Source organism: Polypterus senegalus, chromosome 17 (genome assembly GCF_016835505.1).
Source record: "Polypterus senegalus isolate Bchr_013 chromosome 17, ASM1683550v1, whole genome shotgun sequence".
Lineage (NCBI taxonomy): Eukaryota > Metazoa > Chordata > Cladistia > Polypteriformes > Polypteridae > Polypterus > Polypterus senegalus.
The window spans coordinates 56188429-56211908 of NC_053170.1; the positions used below are offsets into that span (position 1 = coordinate 56188429).

General features: G+C 37.7%; 1 protein-coding gene across 1 annotated transcript in view; it reads left to right on the forward strand.

Annotated features, from left to right (window-relative positions):
* The window catches only part of csmd2 (CUB and Sushi multiple domains 2), a 967861-nt gene that overhangs the window by 632734 nt on the left and 311647 nt on the right, over window positions 1-23480 (forward strand). Inside the window, exons 13-14 of the mRNA XM_039739491.1 lie at window positions 4987-5090; window positions 6342-6454. Coding sequence (XP_039595425.1) covers window positions 4987-5090; window positions 6342-6454 — 217 coding nt within the window. The remainder of the gene's footprint in view (window positions 1-4986; window positions 5091-6341; window positions 6455-23480) is intronic.

Below are 23480 nucleotides of genomic sequence, written 5' to 3' on the forward strand. Positions count from 1 at the left end.
ATATGGCGGACATTGTCGACCGTTATGACCATTACACGTAGAATTTCGAAATGAAACCTGCTTAACTTTTTTAAGTAAGCTGTAAGGAATGGGCCTGCCAAATTTCAGCCTTCTACCTACACGGGAAGTTGGAGAATTAGTGATGTTTGGAAAATTCAATATGGCGGCCGACAATGGCGTCATACCACCGAAATAAGTACGTACATCGGTTTTGGTTAGCGCAGGGAAGCCGCCTACCAAATTTTTTGTGAAGATGGGGCCATGAATAAGAAAGTTCAATATGGCGGACGTTGTTGACCGTTATCACCGTTACGCGTAGAATTTCGAAATGAAACCTGCTTAACTTTTGTAAGTAAGCTGTAAAGAATGGGCCTGCCAAATTTCAGCCTTCTACCTACACGGGAAGTTGGAGAATTAGTGACGTGTGGAAAATTCAATATGGCGGCCAACAATGGCGTCATACCACCGAAATAAGTACGTACATCGGTTTTGGCTAGCGCCGAGAAGCCACCTACCAAATTTCGTGAAGATGGGGTCAGCGTTCTACCTACACAGGAAGTTTGAAAATTGGTAATGTTGGAAAATTCAATATGGCGGCCAATAACGGCGTCATACCACCGAAATAAGTACGTACATCGGTTTCGGTTAGCGCAGGGAAGCCGCCTACCAAATTTCGTGAAGATGGGGCCATAAATAAGAAAGTTCAACATGGCGGACGTTGTCGACCGCTATCGACCGTTATTACCGTTACGTGTAGAATTTTGAAATGAAACCTGCTTAACGTTTGTAAGTAAGCTGTAAAGATTGAGCCTGCCAAATTTCAGCCTTCTACCTACACGGGAACTTGGAGAATTAGTGATAAGTGAGTCAGTGAGTGAGTGAGTCAGTGAGTGAGTCAGTGAGGGCTTTGCCTTTTATTAGTATAGATGACCTTGTGATGCTTGGAGATCAGTAATAAAGTCAGTGGTCATAGATTTCCATGGTCTATCTGGGAAAGGTAAAGTTTCTAATAAACCAGTAGGACCTCCACAGTTGAACTTAGTTTTGTTACAGATGTCACATGATTGTACCTATTCTTTAATGCCTTTATTCAAATAATGTTCCTTAGCTCCAGTCATTTAGCCATAAAATGACCTGCACAGAATGAGTGATGACATCAAAGCAATACTGACTAACACAGGAACAAACTCCGAAACAGTGGAGCAATACACCTGCCTAATGCCTCACTGTGATCGTGACAGCCAAGTCAGAGTTTTCTTTCTTTTTAATTTGCTTCTTTGTTCAGACCAATGTGTGTGTGTATTTTCATTTATTTATTTACTTATGAACCTATTTATCCATCCATCCATCCATTATCCAATCTGCTACTTCCTAACTATAGGGTCACGGGGGTCTGCTGGAGCCAATCCCAGCCAACACAGGACACAAGGCAGGAAACAAACCCTGGGCAGGGCACCAGCCCACCGCGGTGATCCTATGTATTTATTTATTTATTGAGCTACTGTAAAAAGCCAAATTTCTCCCTGGGAACAAATAAAGTTCTGTCTATCTATCTGCTCTATCCAGTAGAGAAGGACTTTATTGTGCCTCTGTTATTTAGTAAATTAAATCTGTTTCTGTTATAGTTGCTGGGAAAAAAATCTTCCACAAGCAAGATGTTTTCTAACTCAAGTATCTGTTTAACATCTTCAGGTTGTCTTGATAAAGCATTCCCATCAAGATTTCAATCACCAGCTTGATAAGAATTCATGAAATTAAATCTACTAAAGAATAGGGATCACCTTGCTTGTGTTGCATTTAACCTTTTTGAAGATTTCCGATATGTCAGTTTCTTATGATCCATATGTATTACAAATGGATTTTCTGCTCTCCCAAGCCAATGCCTTCATTCCACTAAAAAGAGTTTAATAGCTAGCAATCATATCTCTGTTCTGTTGCAGTTAACATCTTTGAAAAATATGCACAAGTATGAAGTTTCTTAAAACATCAGGGTATTTTTATATATTTTTTGAGATTAACTTATTGAGCATATTTGTTAATTTCACAATGAACTGATATGGGATGAACGAACGCTACATGGCTTAGGCAAAGGTTATAAACCCACTATCCTACAATGAATTGGTCCAGTATTTACCCTCATAACAGAGGTGGGTCACTGATGTCGGTAATGTCAATGATGTAAGAAGAAGAACTGATTGATTGATGTTAATCAATCGGTTAATTAATTATCTGTTTCTCCTTTGGTAATGAATTAATTAAAATACTTGGTAAATTTCCTGCTTTATTTTCTTTACCATTCTGTGTAGGAGGGATTTATGGCCTTTAGATTTATATCAAGGTAACTGAAGTTGAACTTATTAGATGAAACAGCATAATACAATTTATTGATAAACACACTGATTATAGAAATATGATAACTGCATATATAATGGCATAGAAGTCAGGATGCAAGATGGATGGGACAATAACAAAGAAGATGCTGGCTGTTTACTAGTTATATGAGGTTCTAATTTATCTTGACACAGATAAACGGTTTTACAATACAAAGGCTGCATGATGCACAATGTTGTGAGGAGTTGAGTGCTGTTACTTAGATTTCAGGTAGAGAATTAATTAAAAATATTAATGTTTGCTACATAGTCCTTTGTTGTGGTTTGGTGCTGTTAGGTTCTTTGCTATGTCCTCTGCAGCCTCTTAGGGAAAAGTGTTCCTCTTTCAGGCACAAGAATTTAGTTACTGAAGTTAAGAAGCTTCTTGGACAGAGCTCAGTCACTGGCAGACAGCTTGGCTTGGCTGAGTGGAGCTTAGAGCTAGTAAATGGAATCCAGTTCCAGTGCTCTAAGGAATGTAACTTCCAGACTAAAGAAAGTTTGTGATCTTTTTGCTCTGCAGAGAGAGTGTAGCTTCTCATGCCTATGAGTGCACTCACATTAGCAATTAGTTCCATGCCCGGGCACATTTTTCCGGATGTAATCATTCCCAAACCCACCCAAGTCTAATTCATTTGACCAGTGAGAACGCTTCATGTCGGACCAACTGTATCGTGCATTGGCCCATTTGAAAGAGGTGGGCCTGGGCACGGTTCAGTAAGATTCATGAACAGTGCAATCGCTAAATGTGGCATACAAACAAAAGCATGACATCAATGATGCAACATAATTTCATTCAATACCATTTGACTTAAAAAGTGGTTTTTATTCTCACCTTACAGATGACTGTGAATTGTAGTTGGTAAGAAAAGCTGCAAATTCCTCCCTTAACATCACTTGTCTCCATAAAAATCTTCTCATACATGTAGCACGATCAACAGCAAGACACTCTGTTGCATACTCTATAAATCTGTAAGATGGTAGAGAGTTATCCTGCCCTATATGACTCCAAAAAAAACACAAAATAAGAAAAACCATTTTGACAAGCATGCTGTGACTTTATGTTCAGATCTTTTGTCTTTACATAAAGTTGCATGGTCATGACGAAAGTGTGCTCAGAAAATTAAAGCGCAGTGTGAGTGCAGGTCAGCAGCGGAGAAGGGACAGGGGGCAATCATCCTTGGACATGGTATGGAACAAACATGTCTGGTGTGAGTACACCCAAAGAAAGTGGTTCATAAGCTTTCGGCTCGCTCAAATGGGAATGGAGGAGATGAATGCTTAGTTCAGTTCAGTGGTTTCACAGAAGGTATAAGCTCTGGTAATTGAATCTAGGTCACTTCCAGTTTCAGATCCAGTGTATACTTATAGGTGCCTTTTATTGTCCATCACATCCAACCAGAGTTCAGTTTGTGGTTACAAATCTAAAATGAGTGTCCAAGGTGTCAGCTCAACTCTGATTTACACCTTTGCTATCAGTGTAAGTGTAGAGCTGACCAAAATGTTAATATAGCTGCAATTCAGCCACTCACGTCAGTGTTCACTCAGGATTTGGGAGTTGTGTAGTTGAATTTCTGCATACCCATTAAATCCACAAAAGCCCTTGTGTGCCACTAAAAGCCTAGCATAATGGGCAATGCCCACTTTGTCCTACACTGTCACTCAATCTGAACACTCAGTAATGTGTGAGAGGCTGCCATATGTTGACCCTAATTACAGTTACAGTCGATACTTTATTGAGGTGTTTAGCATGCCAGCCAACATATGGAGACTTGAAATCATTGGCATATCAACCTGCTCAAAAATATTCTGGTGGTTTTGTCACAGTTTACAACTCAGGTATTCCTGTCATACTCTACATGAGAAAAAGTTACCCTCCTCAGTAGATATCTGTCATTATCCACACAGTCATTTATTTAATAACTTTATTCTACGGATATTTTACCAATTTCATTTAGCACATGCTGTTTCGTCTTCATTCTACCTTAATGTCGTCACTGAAAAGGAATTAAAAAATACTATTATAACCTACTGTTTAGTTTCAAAGAGTTCAGATGAAGCTGTATTTGAGAATTAAAAGTCAATATTAACTACACTACTCTAGGCTGCTTACAATATTTATATTTCTGTGATTTCTCAACGTTTTGCTTCCCACAATGACAAAATTTCTTCCTTTCTAAACAAATTCTTCAACTTAATTACTGGTAATCTAAGTTTCTCTGAAGGTGGCAGTTTCCCGTAATTTTTTTGTAAAGCACATATCAACAAGGTTATTACTCTAAGCATATCAAAACTTAATTGTCTTTTTAATTCCTAAGGTCTGGAAAAAATATTAAAGCTTCATTGCAATGAAGTACCTGCCCGTTGGACTAATGATGTGTGTCATTTTATACTCTACATTATTCTCATTAAATTCATTGCACATTTAATCGTGTTTTAAGGAGCTTTTGAAAACTCCGTTTTTTTTTTTATTTAAATGAATGCTTGATGTCACTTCCCAATGAGTAACTAGCTGAAGTCTCACAAGTTAATCTGAGAGGCTTGTTGAAGATTATGAGTCTAATAATTGGCTGTTTGCTTCTTCTGTTTTCAAGGCTCCTGATTTGTTTTTCTACAGGTAATCAAGCTGACTTTCGAAGAGTTTGATCTTGAGCGGGGTTATGATACTCTCACAGTGGGAGATGGAGGTCAGGTTGGAGACCAGAAAACTGTTTTTCATGTGTGAGTAATGTAATTATTCTTTTATTTTAAATCATATACACTACATGATGTGGGTGTAATTTATTTTTTAGGTAACATGGCAATCATTACCATGTAAAGAACAACCAAATCTTATTTTATGATTTACTCTTATTGAGCACTGTCTATAGTTGCATTACAAGTGCAAACATTAGTGTCATTATTTACTGGCTAAGTTACCTGATTCTGAAATGAGTGGCAAATCTTTTAGAGTATCATTTGCAACTGAAGAAGTTTCTCTGTAGTATCTGGCGTTTAACCCAGACTAAAATTTATAGGATAACATTCATATTATTACAATTTTCTGCAATTATCTTTAGAAAGATAGATTGAATGTTAATCAGTAATTCTTAAGAACATTAATATTAGAGGATGATGCCATTTAATAATGATCTGTTAATTTTGACTTTTACTTTTGTTTGTACAGCCACCTTAATTAAGATTTTCACCAAACTAGTTGGAATTTGTTTTAAAGGACATGTGAGAGGAAATTCAGTGCAAGATGTTCTTTTCTGTTATTAATTTAAGTGTTGGTGGTTTTAAACATTTTATTTTTTCATCTGTTACTCTGGAAAAGTAATCAGTGTGCCTTGTAGAGTGCTTTCTTATAAACCTTAATTGTTTCAGTCCTTGAAGATTTATATACTTGCAACTTTCACTGACTCCATTTACACTCTGATTTATGGTATTCTAATTTAAAACATTCTGATTTGACAATAATCTGTATTGAATAATTTGATTACCTTTGTCTTGAGAGTTGTTTCATCCTTATTTTGTACTGTGCAATTTCTTCATTTATTTCAAAAATTTGTGTTTTTCTTTAAATACATATAAGCATATATGTTTTCATCAACTTAAATATGCAGATATGCTAAACCAATGACTTGTTGCAAGCCATTTTTTACTTTATTTTAAGACCTACTGGTTGGTCATCAATACATATACAGGTTTAATACAGAATCAGCTGGACACATACCCAGCTACTAACATGACACAATGGTTTAAGGTTGTTTTTATATCCTTTAACAGCTTGCTGATTTTATATCTGAAATTAAATCATAAATCAGTAACAATATATTAGTCATATATTAACTGGGTAAGACTTGATTTTTTTTATTATATTAAGCTGTATATATAGCTCTGTATATAGCTGTATCAATTTGTGCTTATTTTTAACTAAATATTTCTTCCAAAGATGTTCTGATGAACTAAGCAGTGACTTCTTCCTTTTAGACTGACTGGCACCAACACTCCTGACTTGATTGTCAGTACCAGCCATCAGATGTGGCTCCTTTTCAAAACGGATGAAACTAGTGGCTCCCTTGGCTTCAAGGTTTCTTATGAAGGTAAATCATTTCTAGGATGTTTTGTATATCAATGTCTATACGCATTGGGCAGTTGATTGGTGTTATGAATTGGCACACCCTGAATAAAACATTTTCATTTTTGTTTTAAGAAAACCTTTACTGCTGATCTCCTGTGGGTCTCTGGAATGTTTTCCCCTACAGGAGTATTAATACATTAGGAACTACTGTAAATACTTTTATTGTTTAATATTAAGTGTGTCTTATTATAATATTGTTGCTAGGACACACTACTCTGTTGTCAGGAGCTACCGTCCGCTAAGCATAGTGCAGCATGTCAGAGATGCTACACTTTTTAAAAACCCTGTTTAGCTTTCAGAACAATGTCCAAGATTACGGATTTAACTGTGAAAAAACTTTAGTCCTTGCACTCACAGTATTTTATGACTTAGCATAGCATTACACGTATTCATTTTTTGGAGACACCTTTAGTGAACAACTCTTGACTGTCCTTGTTTCAGCTATTCTTATTTGTGTATGGCAGTGGCCTCTCTGAGTTTTACACATTGACTCTCATTATAGTTCACTGAACATGCATGCATCTCTTGGTCTGGTTTGCACGGTTCTCATGGTTGATCACATTCCCTTTTGGTGGTGGGCAATTCAGGGAGTTCAGCTGGAATTACGAACGCATGTGGATTGTGTGTGTGCTTGCAGTTCGGCGGGTCCTCTTTGCATACAAACGACTGGCACAACATGGTTGTAAGAAAATATCATGCAAACATTTGCCATTGTTCTCCTGTTAATCCTCAATAAAATATTCAAACTCAGTAAAAACAGAAACATCACAGACCTTTTAAGCATGATGATGTTGTGGCTACGTGCCTTTCTCTTCTTACTTGTGTTCCTGTCTACTTACCAGCAGATATTAAAGATTTTCGAAATTCTGTATATATCCATATCCCAGTATTTAATGCTACCTCATCTATATCCCACTAGTCTTTTGAAAGATCCTTGTTGCCAATACCTGACCTTTTACATTGACATGCACTACTCAGGAGATTGGATATGTGGGAATCAGTTTGTCTTCTTGTTAAATTTTCAGATTAATTTAATATGAACTAAACAGAAGTAGATTACCTGATAATATGATATAGAAGGCTTTTTGTTAGAACATGGATTATTTGAAATTGTTATTAAGGGAATGTCTGCTGATCCAAGTATGTTTTCTGGCTTCAAATTTCTGGTTAAATTTTTATATTTTTACTTTTTGGCGGGGATGACAGGGAATACGTACTGTTAAACAAAAGTCAACCTTAGTGTGCTTTGGTTTCATGTTTATTTAAGAAAAGTGAAATTCAAAAGGATACTAAGGAAGGTTCATAGTATTATTTTCATAACAATAAAGTGTATGATTTCAGTAATTTTTCCCACTGTTTCACTTTTATTCTCCATCTAATCTCCAAAAATCACGTGTTTGACAATTATCTTCTAGCAGTTCTTATGTCCTATTCAGAGACCATTTCTTATACTTACTGACTATTTTAGATAATTGTGATCAGTGAAATTTTTACATTTTTTTGCAGGACTTAGGTGCCATCTGATTAATAAAGACAGTTCAGATTATTACTACATCCTTGTCTAGGCCAACCTTTTAAAAAGACAGGCAGCATAAATCATATACAGTGTATCTTGAGTTTGCATTAATTTTCTAAATAATTGTTGCTATATGCCTTATCTTGCAAATTATTAATAATGTCTAATTTTAAAGGCCACACTGAAACAACTGTTGCAGCTGAGTACTTCTAAAGCAGTGCTCTATGCCACACAATTGAGTTTCAATTAAATGTAGTCTCAGGAATCATAAATAAGCGCATCAGATGAATACAAATTTTGAAAATCCTGATTTTTCATCAGGACTAGTTAATTAAATGTGTGTGAAAAATCCAGCATACAGAATCCAACGTTAAGTTAGGGAAATGGTCTGTGAGGCATGTGTGATCTTCTAATTAACAAGGTAACTAAAATGTACGTTTATTGCCTTTGCACCTCTGTTGTACAGTTCTTAAAGTTTACAGAATAGTGTAATGGCTCTTTCCAAAGGTGCTTATAATCTTGTGTAACACCATCAAATTTTTAAAATCAGTATTATAATATATTTCTCTTTTTACTACAGATTTAAACCTAAAGTGAATGAATATACATACTTTACATGTATTAATATGTACTTACACTGGGGTTGTGTGTCCCTTTTATAAAACTTTCAGTGATCATGAAGGATTCGAAAAAAGCTTTAATAAAAACAGGATCAAGTGCCAGAATAATAAGTAATAGAAACAGATTCTCAGGGGAGCAGCAAAATGAGAAAGGATATGATTTTCTTCCTGGTGGACATTTGACTTCTGTGATGCTCCAGTTTTTATGCATTAAAGCTATAGTACTATGACCATATTTTGCATTTAACCTTTTTTATTCAGGTTTTATTGAGGTTGTTTGTGCTGCCGAAATGTGTATCTGTGTTTTCATTCATGTTCATGTCATTAGCTGGTTGAGATTAGCTTTCATTAAACATACTTACTCTCTTTGCCAATAAATGGTATATAGGTAAACAGGGGCGGCACAGTGGCGCTGCTTCCTTGCAGTTAGGAGACCCAGGTTCGCTTCCTGGGTCCTCCCTGTGTGACGTTTGCATGTTATCCCCGTGTCTGTGTGAGTTTCCTCCGGGTACTCCAGTTTCCTCCCACAGTCCAAAAACATGCAGGTTTGGTGCATTGGCGATTCTAAATTGTCCCTAGTGTGTGCGCGCCCTGCCCATGGTTTGTTTCCTGCCTTGCACCCTGGGATTGACTCCAGCAGACCTCTGTGACCCTGTAGTTAGGATATAGCGGGTTGGTTAATGGATGGATGGATAGGTAAACAGTGGACAGAGGGAAAAACCCAAGATCATTACTTTAAAAAATTATTCAGAATTTATTTGTGTGTCATAGATAATCACACCAGCTATACTGTAATTAATGAAATCTCAAATCTACAAGAAATGCTCAGATAATTCTGTGACAAGTTGTGCTTCTGAGGGAGCAGCTTGATTAATGCAGACACACCTTCTCTATGTAGTTCGATAACTGTCTTCATACTTTAATATGCCTGAGGCTAAATGTAGAATTTATTAATGAATGGGGAAACAAATTATGTCATTTGAAAGGTACAGTTGTCAGTAATTCCACAGATTCTAACATCCACCTACATTCTACAATTTTTTCCTGTAAGAGCAATATTTTGTAGAGATTGACAGATATAGTAATGATCAAAAGGAATAAAATTATACACTTTTTCAAATTTCTTAAGCAAGTACTAGTTTAGCTGTGGTCAAATGAATATTTTGATGCAAAACGGCATATTTGCAGTGCATACTGGATATTAATAGTTTAGCTCATAGATGCTGCCTAATCTATTTTTATTATATCGACATTGTAAGCTAAGCCATAGGGGCAGTTTATTGTTTTATTGTTTGTTTTACTTCAGTGTTTTAAACATTAGAAGGAACTGATTGCAAGTTTTCTCAGTTTTTACTACCAAGTTCAGATCTTGGCTACAGTCACTGTCTTTGTGCAGTTTGCACCTTCTCCTTACCTCCACACTGTTTTTCTCTAGGTGCTTTGATTTTCCTTACACAACCTATAGGTGGGTGTTGTGTGTTGATTGGCAGCTATAGGTTGGTGTGAGTCAGTGTGCCAAGTTATGGACATGCATTATGAACTCCTAACTAAAGCTGCTGTGATGGGCTATGTTCCCTCATCTCTATACAGTGATCCCCCGCTATAACGCGGTTCAGCTATTGCGCCCCAGATACATTGTGGATTTATTAATATTATTACTAGGGGGCTTCATTCACCCTCCCCTGGGTTTGGTTTACCGGATAAACAATTTAAAGAGATTGTTATTTTCATGGGAATTGTTACAAATGCATTTTTTTCATTTTTACTTTTTTTTTTTTTGTAAAAACAATATTTTTTCATTTTTACTTTTTTTTTTGTAAAAACAATATTTGTCCTATATTTCTTGCCCTGGGCGTGGTTAAATCTCTTTCTCGCATTTTGCATGCTAAAGACATGCGATCGGTTCAGCTGCTGTCTTGATGCTGCTGCAGGTCATCTGTGTGTTGTGCTTTTCATGCTTTGCATCAATCACTTAAAAGTCTGTACAGCAGCTGTCCTTTTGCCACCTCACGTCTCTGCAGCTAACATTCTGAAGGTGAAGGGGGGTGGGGTGGGGAGATGAGGGCTGAACACATGCTAAGGAGAAGTGCTCACATCATCTGCTGGGTTGCTGCAGCTGCTGCATGTTCTGCTTGTCATTGTTTTAAGAGCTGGGAGCACCTAAAGTTTGTCTGCCAAAAGCATTCCAAAAATTGCATAGGTTAGATGTCAGTGAACTTATTTTAAATTGTTTTTAAGTAGGGCATGATGTGCAAAAGTCACAGTCTCACAGGTTTTGCTTCCTAAGGTTGTAATGTCTAGTCTTGCGTGTCGTCAAAGGGTCTCTCCAAGATCATCAGGTCTCGGTTGCTTCGCTCAACCTCCCCGGAGGCGCACTATGCCCCTGCCACTTCGCGTATCTCCTGCTCGCGTTGTGAAGGTGGGAGCTGAACACACGCTAAGAAGAAGCAGACAGATCAGCTACTGGCTTTGTGCTGCTTGTGCCTAGATGCCTGTTTTGCTTGTCGCTCTGCACGTCGATCATTTAAAAGCCTGTATAGCAGCTGTCCTTCTGTCTCACTGCCTTGTCTTGAGTGACGTTAAAATGTTTTATAATAGAGAGATGTTACTCATATCCTTAGCCCGACATCCACATATCATATGTGTTTACAAAGTGTGTTTTAATAAGTTTACATGTGTTTAATGCAAGTGGGAGGGGTATTTTAAGGCTTAAACTATTAAAAAAATGGTTATTTATATGGTCTTTCTATATCACGGATTTTCACCTATCGCTGATGGGTCTGGAACGTAACTTCAGCGATAGGCGGGGGATCACTGTATATATATATATATATATATATATATATATATATATATATATATATATATATATATATATATAATAATAATAATAATAATAAAAGGCAAAGCCCTCACTGACTGACTGACTCACTCATCACTAATTCTCCAACTTCCCGTGTAGGTAGAAGGCTGAAATTTGGCAGGTTCATTCCTTACAGCTTCCTTACAAAAGTTAAGCAGGTTTCATTTTGAAATTCTATGCATAACGGTCATAACTGGAACCTACTTATGTACATATATACGGCCATAGCCTGCAGCTCGGTTGCCGTGTGAGGCGGAGTTGTGTCCCGCATCATCACGCCTCCCACGTAATTGAGTGCCTGCCCATATAAGGCCGTCCGTCAGCAGCAATCCAATAGACACGCTGCCGCTAAATATTTGCGGGTGAAGGACTGTGCTTATGCAAACGAAGATGAAATGGTCAGAGATAGACTAGTGTTTGGCACAAACTCAGCGAAAGTGCGAGAGAAACTTTTAAGTGTCGGGTCTTAGCTAACATTAAATAAAGCTGTGGACATCGCAAGATCGCACGAGATAGCACAAGCACAGCTGAGAACCTTTGATGCATGTACTCCGAGCGGCTCTTTTTTTTAATATAATTACCATCAAAGATCTATTCTGATGCCATCAATCAATCTATATATCTGTCCTTTCATTCAGTGATACTGGCTGTTACATTTATTTGGTTTTATGTCAATTTGAAAATTAAGAAAACCTTTACTAGCATATATCTTGCAATAAAATGCAAGGGCATTAAGGTAAATTATGCTATGTGGACTCGAAAAACCTATTCATATAGTAGTATCCAAATTTTGCCGTAGAAAGTGTCAATCACAAAGAGGAAAACTTTATATATAATACCCTCTCTCTGACCTTTTGATGGTCAAGTTTCTTTTGTAATTATGAAATGGAAAACACAAACCTAAATTACAGGAATTATATTACATAGCTAATCCAATTTAAACAGAACAGTTAAAGAATAAAATCATCCCATTAACCATAATTTCAACAAGTGCTATCTGAAAGCAGGCAAAGGCAGCTGAATTTATCATCCAAAGACAAAGGATTGTGTTCGGTGTAAGGTTATATTTAAAGTCAGATTTTATGTGGCATAATAGTTCTTTAGCTACTGTATGTTAATCTGACACCATATTTTTATGCATTAAAATATATTATAAATTTCCATTTTCTGGGTCACATCTCATAATCCTGATAGCTGCATTTTTATATACCTTAAACTTTTTTGCTTATTTGTTATTCTTGATCTGTTTTTGTTTAAAAAAATATATATTGATACTGTATGTCTTACAGTATAGGATCGATTAAGAGGTACATTATCTGTTGACCTTGTTTATTTCACCTCAATAAGCATGCAGAATCTTCAAGTCAAGATTATTTACTTGTATTTTCTTAGCAGACCCTTTTATCCAAAATGAATTACAAAAGAGGACTATATAATCAAGTAACATCAGTCTGGGAACTGTTTGAGAACAAGGGTTACAGGACTAGGGTACAAAATTGAATTACACAAGTGAAAAGCACAAAACAGTCTATATGCTACTTACAGTTCCCAAATTTACAAAACCTTACATCTGTCAGACAGAAATTCATCAAAATATAGTCTTCAAACACTTCTTAAACACAGTCAAAATTCTAAACTGAATGGGGAAGCTCATTCCACCAGCCCAAAGCAACACATGGAGAGTCTGGGCTAGGATTTGATAGAATGCAGAAGTGGTATCCCTATATGCTGTTTATCCACAAGTCTGAGTGGTTGAGAAGGAACACAGAACCTTATGTCTCCATATCCTGTATACAAGTGTGGTTTCACTGACTACTCAAAGATTTCAACGTAATACATGCCAGTGTAATGACCTGCCCAGAAGAGTGACATGTGCCTGCATCAGCTGGTTGAACATCAGACATGCTGCTGAATTTTGAATCATCTGCAGAGCTTGATGACACATACCAGTGCTCCTGCTAGCTGAGAGTTGCAGTAATCCTGCCTTGACAAGACCAGAGACTGGACCAGGAGTTGCACAGCATACTCTGTTAGATAGGGTTTGATTTTGCAAATATACTGAGTTATGAAGGTGTGTATAGGGAGAAGAGGAGAATGCCCAGCTCCGATCCTTGGGGCACTTCTGTGCTAACCTGGTTCACCATTGACATTTCTCTATGCCAGGGCACATGGTAGGATCTGCCTAATTGGTAGGGCTCAAACCACCTGAGGATAGTCCCAGTGATGCCAAGCTCAAAGATGGTGGCAAAGAGGATCTAGTGTTTAACTGTGTCAAAGGCAAAGGAGAGATCTAGTCGGATGAGCATAGATGACATATTGGCTCTGACATGCTGTAATATATTGAAAATGAAGAGTAGAGCTGTCTCCGTGTGGCTGTTTTTGAATCCTGACTCATTAGGATCAAGCAGTCTGTTCTGTAGAAGAAAGAAAGAGACATGGTTAGATACAGCTCATTCCAGAGTTTTAGATAGAAAGGAAAGAAGAGACAAAGGTCTGCAATAGACTACTTGAGATGGGTCAAGAGAGGAGTTACTAGTGCCTGTTTGAACAGGCTGGCAGGTTTCTTTTAGAAAAAGGTTGTAAAGTCAAACATGTCAAACATGTTGAGTGTGGAGGCATTGGAAGGTTGAGGAGAGAAGTGAAAGCAGAGAGCAAGCCACGAGTCTCAGAAGAGTTACTAATCTTATTTTGAAAGAAATTTACGTTAGGACTTAAAACAGTTTTAGGAGATTATACCTTTGTTAATGGGATGGTGCAGTGGATAGTGCAGCTGCCTACTGGATCCACTATCCACAACTGATCACAGCCTATGTGGAGTCTGAACATTATTCCAGAGTCTGCATACATTTTTCACAAGTTATTTTGAGTTTTCGACTCAATGTCCCAAAGAAATTCATGTTAGGTTAATTAGCAATTCTAAATTTGATTCATGTTGGTGTTCACTTTAACAGCAATTAGATGAGCTGATGCCTCATTCAGATTTGGTTTCCGACTTGCACCTGATGCTGCTGGGATAGGCTTCTTAAGCTACATCCTGGATTGAATTAAGTAGCTTTGTGAATAATATATTGTAAACTGAAGTACTTTGCTAGCAATGTCTTGATTTGTGTATTTTTGTAAATATACTACAATAAATCTTATAAAGCTTACTTACCTTAGAATAAATATTACTATTATAATTAACTGCAAAAATAATTTGACAGTTTCCCACAAATGGCTAAAACAAATATTACACTTATGCAAGATACACTCTGTAGTCAACACTGATGGGACACTGGAGAACAACACTACATGAATGTAGCAACAATACATAAATACATACAGACTCAGTACAAATAAGATAAGGCATCTTCAGAGGAGACTCATTTAGCCCTCTCTGGTTCTGTGTCATTATAAACCCATTATGAAACAGACTAAACATCACACAATATGGATACAAAGTCAAAATCCAACACCAACAACACAAGTTATCACATCTATTCTATATGGATAACATAAAAAACATATAGATACATGTTAGATAACAGATATATGCAGGAACAAACAAACAATTTCAGCAGTTACCTGAAATCATCAAAATGCTGATATACATGGAGTCTGAACTAGACAAATGTAAAATAATTAATGTTGAGAATTGAACCTTTAGATGAGGTGGGTATACCCTCGAAAATGGAAACCGAATCAAAGCCATACTAGATGGGGATCTATACAAGTATAAGCTGCTATGTGTCCTCTCTGCATATATAGAGAAGCGCGAGTCAGTTAGGAAGAACGGAGTAAAAAAAAAAATGGAAAGAGAAAAAGAAAGAAAGAAGGAGGTGGCTGGAGAAAGCAGGACGCGAGAGAGAAAGAGAAAGCAGGTGTATGAACGGAGAACAAGCGAGCAAGAGAATGCTTGCAGGCAGCTGTGTGGGAGCCTGGGTGTTAGGCTGACACCCAGGAGTCATAGTAGCGGGAGTGACCAGTGAAGGGCCACTGGCCGCAGAATACCAGAAAGGCAGCGGTAGTTGAGAGGCTTGGTGGTGAATTCCCCAGCGTGTGCGTCCTGGCCGTTGGGTGAGAACCAAGTCTCGGGCATGGGATGAGTGCGTGACCGAAGCCAGGGATCGGGAGGCCTCCAGACCCGTGTAAGTAGGAGAAAGGACAGTTGCAGAGAGGGCGACTCTCCTGCTGCGGGGCCTAGAGAGGTGAAGCAGGAGAGACGCTGGAGTTAAAGAAACATCGGATGTGTCACTGTTTTAAGAATGCTTCCAGTAACGTTTTAACCTCTGGTTTTTAAAGGGTTGTTTTTGTATATTTTTAACCTCCACATTTTCTTTTATGGATTATTTATTTATTGAACTGTTTAATTGAAGCACAGCACTATTTAATTGAATATTTTGTTTTGTTGAAATAAAAGCACTTTTGCACCTTTGTACCATCCCCTTGTTTTCTTTGCCTCACTGTCTAGCTCACCTCGGTTATATCTATCGACGGTGTTGGGTTCAAGGGCTTCCGAACAGCGATGGGAGCATGGAGCTGACCCCGCATCGTCACACACATACAGAGTACATGCACAGACCCAATCAGATGGCAAATATTATACGTCAAGAACTGCTACTACAACACAGACTAGTAGACACATACAAACTATATTATAAGTACACCATCACTATAACACTAGAAAATGCCACACATAAACAGGGCGAGAACAACAGTGACAGCACCATAACAGATCAGCCATAACCCTGGTAGACACACAAATTCAAACTATATACTATATATTATTGACATTGCAGTACCAAACACATACACAACTTACATGATGCACCCACAAATAAAATGCAGAAGTACACAAAATTGACAAAAGAAATGTGCTGCTTATGGAGAATGGACAAGGTGATCATTGTGCTCACTGTTGTCGACACCGCTGGTGTCATCCCACAGACACTACACAAAAGCTTACAGATTTTACATATAAAACAATGCATATACACAAAGCTATAGAAAGCAGTCTTTCTGAACACATGCCACATAGTGAGGAAATTCCTTAACACAGATACAATCCCCTAAATCAAATACACAACATAACACAAGCCCTATGCCTTGGCCTGGGCCCAATATAGGCAATGGGACTATCCAAAAATGTTTTGAATAATCCATCCATCCATTATCCAACCCACTATATCGTAACTACAGGGTCACAGGCGTCTGCTGGAGCCAATCCCAGGGCACAAGGCAGGAAACAAACTCCAGGCAGGGTGCAAGCCCACCACAGGGACAATTTAGAATCGCCAATGCACCTAACCTGCATGTCTTTCAACTGTGGGTGGAAACTGGAGCACCCGGAGGAAACCCATGCAGACACGGGGAGAACATGCAAACTCCACACAGGGAGGACCCAGGAAGCGAACCCAGGTCTCCTAACTGCAAGGCAGCAGCACTACCCACTGCGCCACCATGCCAGACATCTTCAAATATTAATAAATTGTAATTTTATAGTATCTTTCCTATGATCATCTTGCTTTTACAACAGTGCCAGCCAAGCATTTCCATTGTGTATGTTTTGGACATTTTCAGACTGTGTTTTCAGTGTTTGTAGACTTGCATAGCTGCTGTATTTCTGAAAGTTTCCTTATGCTTTTATAATCAAATCTGAGGTTGGCTCTCCTATCATCAAAAGGAAGGCCCTGTACACATTAACATTGGCATTTAGTGGAAAGAGGAAACTAGATTTAAGATTGTTATTCGGTTTATGCTGACAAATATTTATCATTTTAGTGTTTAGCTATATGAGTGCTCCAGTGTTGCCTTTGTGACACACAAAAGACCAGAATTTGTTGTACTGTACTTATAATCAGTCATCTAACTGCTAATTAATGTACATATAAAGAAATTAATTCAATTGACTTCTTCATAAGTATCTTAATGCTGTCTGGAAGCTGACAAGACCATGACCTGTCTCCAGTTTCTCCAGCTTCTAATTATTTGTATCTTGAGTCCACTTGTGATAAAGTATAGCACATTAAAGAATGAAGGTTCTGCCGCTTGAAAGTTTACATTTTTCAAAATCAAACTGAATGGAAGAGCTAATGAACTCTTTGGCAGTTGTTGGTTGTTACTTGCTTTAAATACAGCAAGGATCTCCTCATTCTACAGAAAGCCTTTGATAAATTTCAGCACATAGTATGCTGAATTATTATTTATAATACTGGGCCTTGAAGGAGCACTCAGTCTTGATTTCACCATTGTCAAAGCTTTTTACGCGTTTGAGAATAAATGTATCTCATCTCAGCCACAGTATAAAGCCCAGTGTGTTTTATTCTTAAGAGAGGAATTTCGCAAAGCTAAGTAATGGAGTGAGTCCTACTGTCACTTGCCAGTACTGCAGGATATCATTGAGTCTTTCGTGACTTGAGAAATAGAGTGGATCAAGGAAATGTTTTATATATTTTTTTTATAAATGTGAATATTTAATATTCATTAAATGTTGTAGTCTTTATTCTGCATCCCATGATGGCTGTAGAGTTAATAAAATTAATTCATTTATAGTGTTGACTGCTGAATTATCTGAACCTTCCTAAATATGATTCTGAGTTCTACTCATTAAAGGATCGATTTTGCTCCCTTGCTATGAGATCACAGCTGAAATTTTGCAGAAAGCAGCCTTGCTACTATTCATTTTCAGTTATCACGAGGAAGCAAACTATAGACAATGTGTATATCTTCGGTTTCCCACTGATCTATTGGTATATATAGTATACTTAGCAGTGGTTGAAGTAGAAAAAAAAAGAACCAGTGGTACTCCAGATTGCTCATCCTTATGGGCTAGCCTGAGGTGTTTGGGGGGTTCCCCATCTTTGATTAGATTAGATATGTAGAGATGACTCAGTGTTAGGCTTGGAGAAATTTTGAGAGGATACAATTAACAGGATATAGCAGTTGGTTAGCATGTGTGGAATTACAGTATTAAGAAGTTGTGTGCAGTCCTGGTACTGCATATTGGTAAGTACCAGCTGACTTCAAACACTGCAAGTACACATGAAGAAACCTCCTGGTATTGCAAACACCAAAACACAGAAGTGTCTGTGCAGAGCCACATTCTAAATTGATTACAATTTTAGTTATGATGAAATATTCTCTGCAATGCAAGCCAGGTGCTTCCATAGGTGCTAAGACAAGAAAATGAATGGGAAAGCCTCAGTAATCTATACTAATAAAAGGCAAAGCCCTCACTCACTCACTGACTCATCACTAATTCTCCAACTTCCTGTGTGGGTGGAAGGCTGAAATTTGGCAGGTTCATTCCTTACAGCTTCCTTACAAAAGTTGGGCAGGTTTCATTTCGAAATTCTACGCATAATGGTCATAACTGGAAGCTGTTTTTCTCCATTTACTGTAATGGAGATGAGCTTGAACGCCGTGGGGGCGGAGTTTCGTGTGACATCATCACGCCTCCTACGTAATCACGCAGTACATAGAAAACCAGGAAGACCTCCAAAAAGCGCTGAAGAAAACATGCATTATATAATTGAGAAGGCAGCGAAACAATAAGAAGCGAGCGAGTGACATATACAACCATATTCATGAGTTCTGCTACTTCGGAAAAAAGCACGATGTAAACCTACACTTTAAATTAAGTTCATAGACAGGCTGCCGCTGGCGTTTGTAATTTAGTGCCTGCCCATAAAAGGCCGTCCGTCAGCGGCAATCCAATAGCAAACTCCCACTAAATATTCACGGGTGAAGGACTGTGCTTATGCAGAGGAAGATGAGATGGTCAGGGTGGTGTTTGGCACAAACTCAGCGAAACTGCGAGAGAAAGTTTTAAGTGCCAGGACTAAGGTAACATTAAATACAGCCATGGACATAGCACGAGATGGCACCAGCACAGCTGGGAAACTTCGATGCATGTACACCGAAGGCTCACGTGAACTGACGCAGTGCACAGATAAAAGCAACAGTTCCAAAGAGCTGAACAAAACGAATTACACAATCGAAAAGGCAGCAAAAAATCTGAAGCGTCTGATACATACAAGCATATTCATAAATCCAGCTACTGCGGAAACAAAGCACACGGTGGAAAAAGTCAATGTCCCGCTAAAGGAAGACAGTGTAAAAAAACCCGTGCATGCAGTGTGTCAGGTCTCAGATAAAGAAGAAGACGAGCTGTTTATTGATGCAGTAAGAAACGAATCGATGAATGAAACCTGTCATCTTTACAACGATTGACAAACACGGAATGTAACTTGAACACAACACATCCTACAAATACGAACCTGATTGAAAGAAATAATGATAATCAAATCCTTGATGACAGCAACACTCAGTAACACTCACAAAACAAATACTGTATATTGACAGTCATGTTACGTTATTTTTAAAATGTTCCCTTTTCTTTTTCATAGCTTTTTTAACACACTACTTTTCCGCTGCAATACGCGGGTATATATATATGTATATATATATATTCCGATCTACATACTCGAATAATGGATACTTTATTCACCATCAATGATTGTTTTGGTAAAGCCATACTCAGTGTATTCATTAGATGAACGGTAAAAAAGTAAGAGCGAGGGGAGGATGACTTATTAAGGCATGCAGGCTGTAGTCTTGCGTCAACTCTATCTGAATTGCGCGATCACATTTGAAAAATATATCTTTTCAAGTTCTATTTAGTCCATATGTGTCAAACTCAAGGGCAGGCCACATCCGCCCGCATGTAATTATATCCGCCCGAGATCATTTTATATACTGTATTATTGTTATTAATGGCCCGGGTATATGAAGCGCTGGTAACACAATAAACTACAGATCCCATAATGCAGCGCTTCAGCTGCCTTGGCCGAACACTTACCGCGTTAATCAAGTCTAGCTTATGATGTTGCAAGTTACTGTGAAGCTAGCTCACACGATGCTGAAGAGAAAAGTTGATTCTGAAAATAGAGCCTTTAAAAACCGATGGGAGGCTGAGTATATGTTTACTGAACCCGTGTGTCTCATTTGTGGAGCTAATGTGGCTGTAATTACAGAATTTAATCTAAGACGGCACTATGAGACAAAACATCAGGGTAACCTGAAAGACCTGAATGCAATGCAGAAGATACAGAAAGCAGAAGAATTAAATAAGAATCTGACACTTCAGCGGACGTTTTTACCCGTGCACAATCACAAAGTGATTTCAAGTGAAGCTGCTTTTATGGGAGACACAAATGTAACTTGCCCCACTTTCCCTGTTGCCAAGTAATGTTGAACCAAGTCGTCACTACGGTGTTCCCAAAATACGCACTTTGCTGATAAACTGAGCGAACTGAGTTTGCACGGCGCTTTGGTGACTTTGAAGAACAAAAAAAGTCCGTCTACATGCGGCTCGAACCTTGTGCATGTTTGGTAGCACATATCTGTGTGAGAAGCTCTTCTCAGTGATAAAGACTAACAAAACAGCACACAGGAGTCGCCTCACTGATGAGCACCTGCAATCCATCCTGAGAATCTCCACAACACAGAACCTCACACCAAACATAAACGAACCTGTTGCCAAAAAGATGCCAGGCGTCCAGCTCTAAAATGACATATGAGCAAAGACAACTGAATGATTTGATTTGTTATTGCTGAAAGGAACACATTTTATTTATATTTCCAGGTTTTGTTATGCAGCATGTTCATATTTGAATTTGTATAATTTTGACAGGATATATTTTTATGGAGAGCAAAATCTTTTGGGATATTTAAAATCTAAGTTTATTTTTTATATAAAATTACATAAGAGTAAAGAAATTTGAATGTTTGTTCTTTTAACGTTTACTTTATTTCTAACTTGTATAATTTAGACAGGATATATTTTTATGGAGAGCAAAATATTATAAGTTGTTTAAGGTTTGAGTTGATTTATTCAGGAATAATATTCCTGTCTGTTTTTACCATTCCTACCAAAGATATTTCTGTCGACTAAATAAAAATTCCTTCTATTTAAAATTTAAATAGAACTTGAACAAATACGATAGTTCATAATATCCACGCAGACTTGCACGTAAGAGCGGGAGTTATCCGTTTTAACAAGCAGCGTATTGCACTGATACGAAATAGCTGTGTGTGTATATATGTAGATATGTATGTATATGTATATATATGTTTATATATGTGTGTGTATATATATATGTATTTGTGTGTATGTATGTATGTGTGTATGTATATGTATGTGTATATATGTAGATATATATATGTATGTATATATGTGTGTGTGTATATATGTGTATATGTATAGATATGTATATATATGTTTATGTGTGTGTGTGCAAATATATATATATATATTTATATATACAGTATATATATATATATATATATATATGTGACAGCAACACTCATCACTCACAACAGTGACAAAACAATTACATTGACAATCATGTTACGTTATTTTCAAAATGTTTCCTTTTCTTTTTCATTGCTTTTTAACACACTACTTCTCCTTTCTTGAAGCTGGTATTTTGCTAGTCTATACTAATAAAAGGCAAAGCCCTCACTGACTCACTCACTCACTGATTGACTCAGTCACTCACCACTAATTCTCCAACTTCCCGTGTAGGTAGAAGGCTGAAATTTGGCAGGCTCATTGCTTATAGCTTACTTACAAAAGTTGGGTAGGTTTCATTCTACGCGTAATGGTCATAACTGGAAGCTATTTTTCTCCATATACTGTAATGGAGTTGAGCTCGATGGCCGTGGGGGGTGGAGTTTCGTGTGACATCATCACGCCTCCCATATAATCACGTGAACTGTCAACGCAGTACGTAGAAAACAAGGAAGAGCTCCAAAAAGCGCTGAAGAAAACATGCATTATACAATTGAGAAGGCAGCGAAACAATAAGAAGCGAGCGACTGACACATACAACCATATTCATGAGTGCAGCTACTTCGAAAACAAAGCACGGTGTAAACCTAAAGTTTAAATTAAGTTCATAGACAGGCTGCTGCTGGCGTTTGTCATGCCCACGGCTAATGCGGGATACAAGTTTAATGAGAGGACGCAGGATATAAACAAGAGTTTTAATCACTTTGTAACTAAGTTAAAATTGCTGTTGAAGGGCTGTGCTTATGCAAATTCCGAGACACTGTCTTTGTCGGGGATTGACAGTTAAGGCGGGTGGGAGAGTCACATCATCATCTCCCCTCCCATTCACCTCATTTCGCTCTGAGCTGAGCTCCGCAGCTAACGCAGTCTTGCGGAACCAATTTTGTGACGCTGCCACCAAATACTCACAGAAAAATCCACAAGTTAATACACATGCTGTCTCTAGAGTTTCTCCACACTCTGAATCCTCCAGGCACTACTTACAAAAGGTTACTTCGTTATTTTTAAAATGTTTCCTTTTCTTAGCACAAGCACAGCTGAGAAGCTTCGATGTAAGTGCTCCATAACGCGTTAAAAAATAACGCATTTAATCACACTTTGCATTCCAAGCAAAGGGGAACTTCTGTCAATGTATGATTTCCGGTACACGATTACATTGATCAAGCTTCCCAGTTCATTTTACCCTCCCACCCCTTGGTTTGAGAAGTATGAAAAAATATGAGGTTAGCAGAAAAGCAGATCACCAATTGAAGCTTTATGAATAATGGATACTTTATTCGCCATCAATAATTGTTTTGGTAAAACCATACTCAGTGTAATCCCCCTTCCATTTTATACAGTAATTTTTCCGCAACTAGCCATGATTAAATGAACGGTAAAAAAGTAAGAGTGAAGCGAGGGTGACTTTTTCAGGCAGGCAGGCAACAGCTCAATAGCTCGAATTTGGATATAAGTAATTTCTATTTAGTCGCCAGAAATATCTTTGGTAGGAATCGAAGTTGAATTTAGTCTTTAAATTTCTATGGTGAAGAAAAATTTATGCAATGATGACTAAATTTAACTTACATTCCTACTAAACATATTTCTGTCGACTAAATAAAAATTACTTATATTTAAAATTTAATTAGAACTTTAACAGATAACAGTTTATAATAC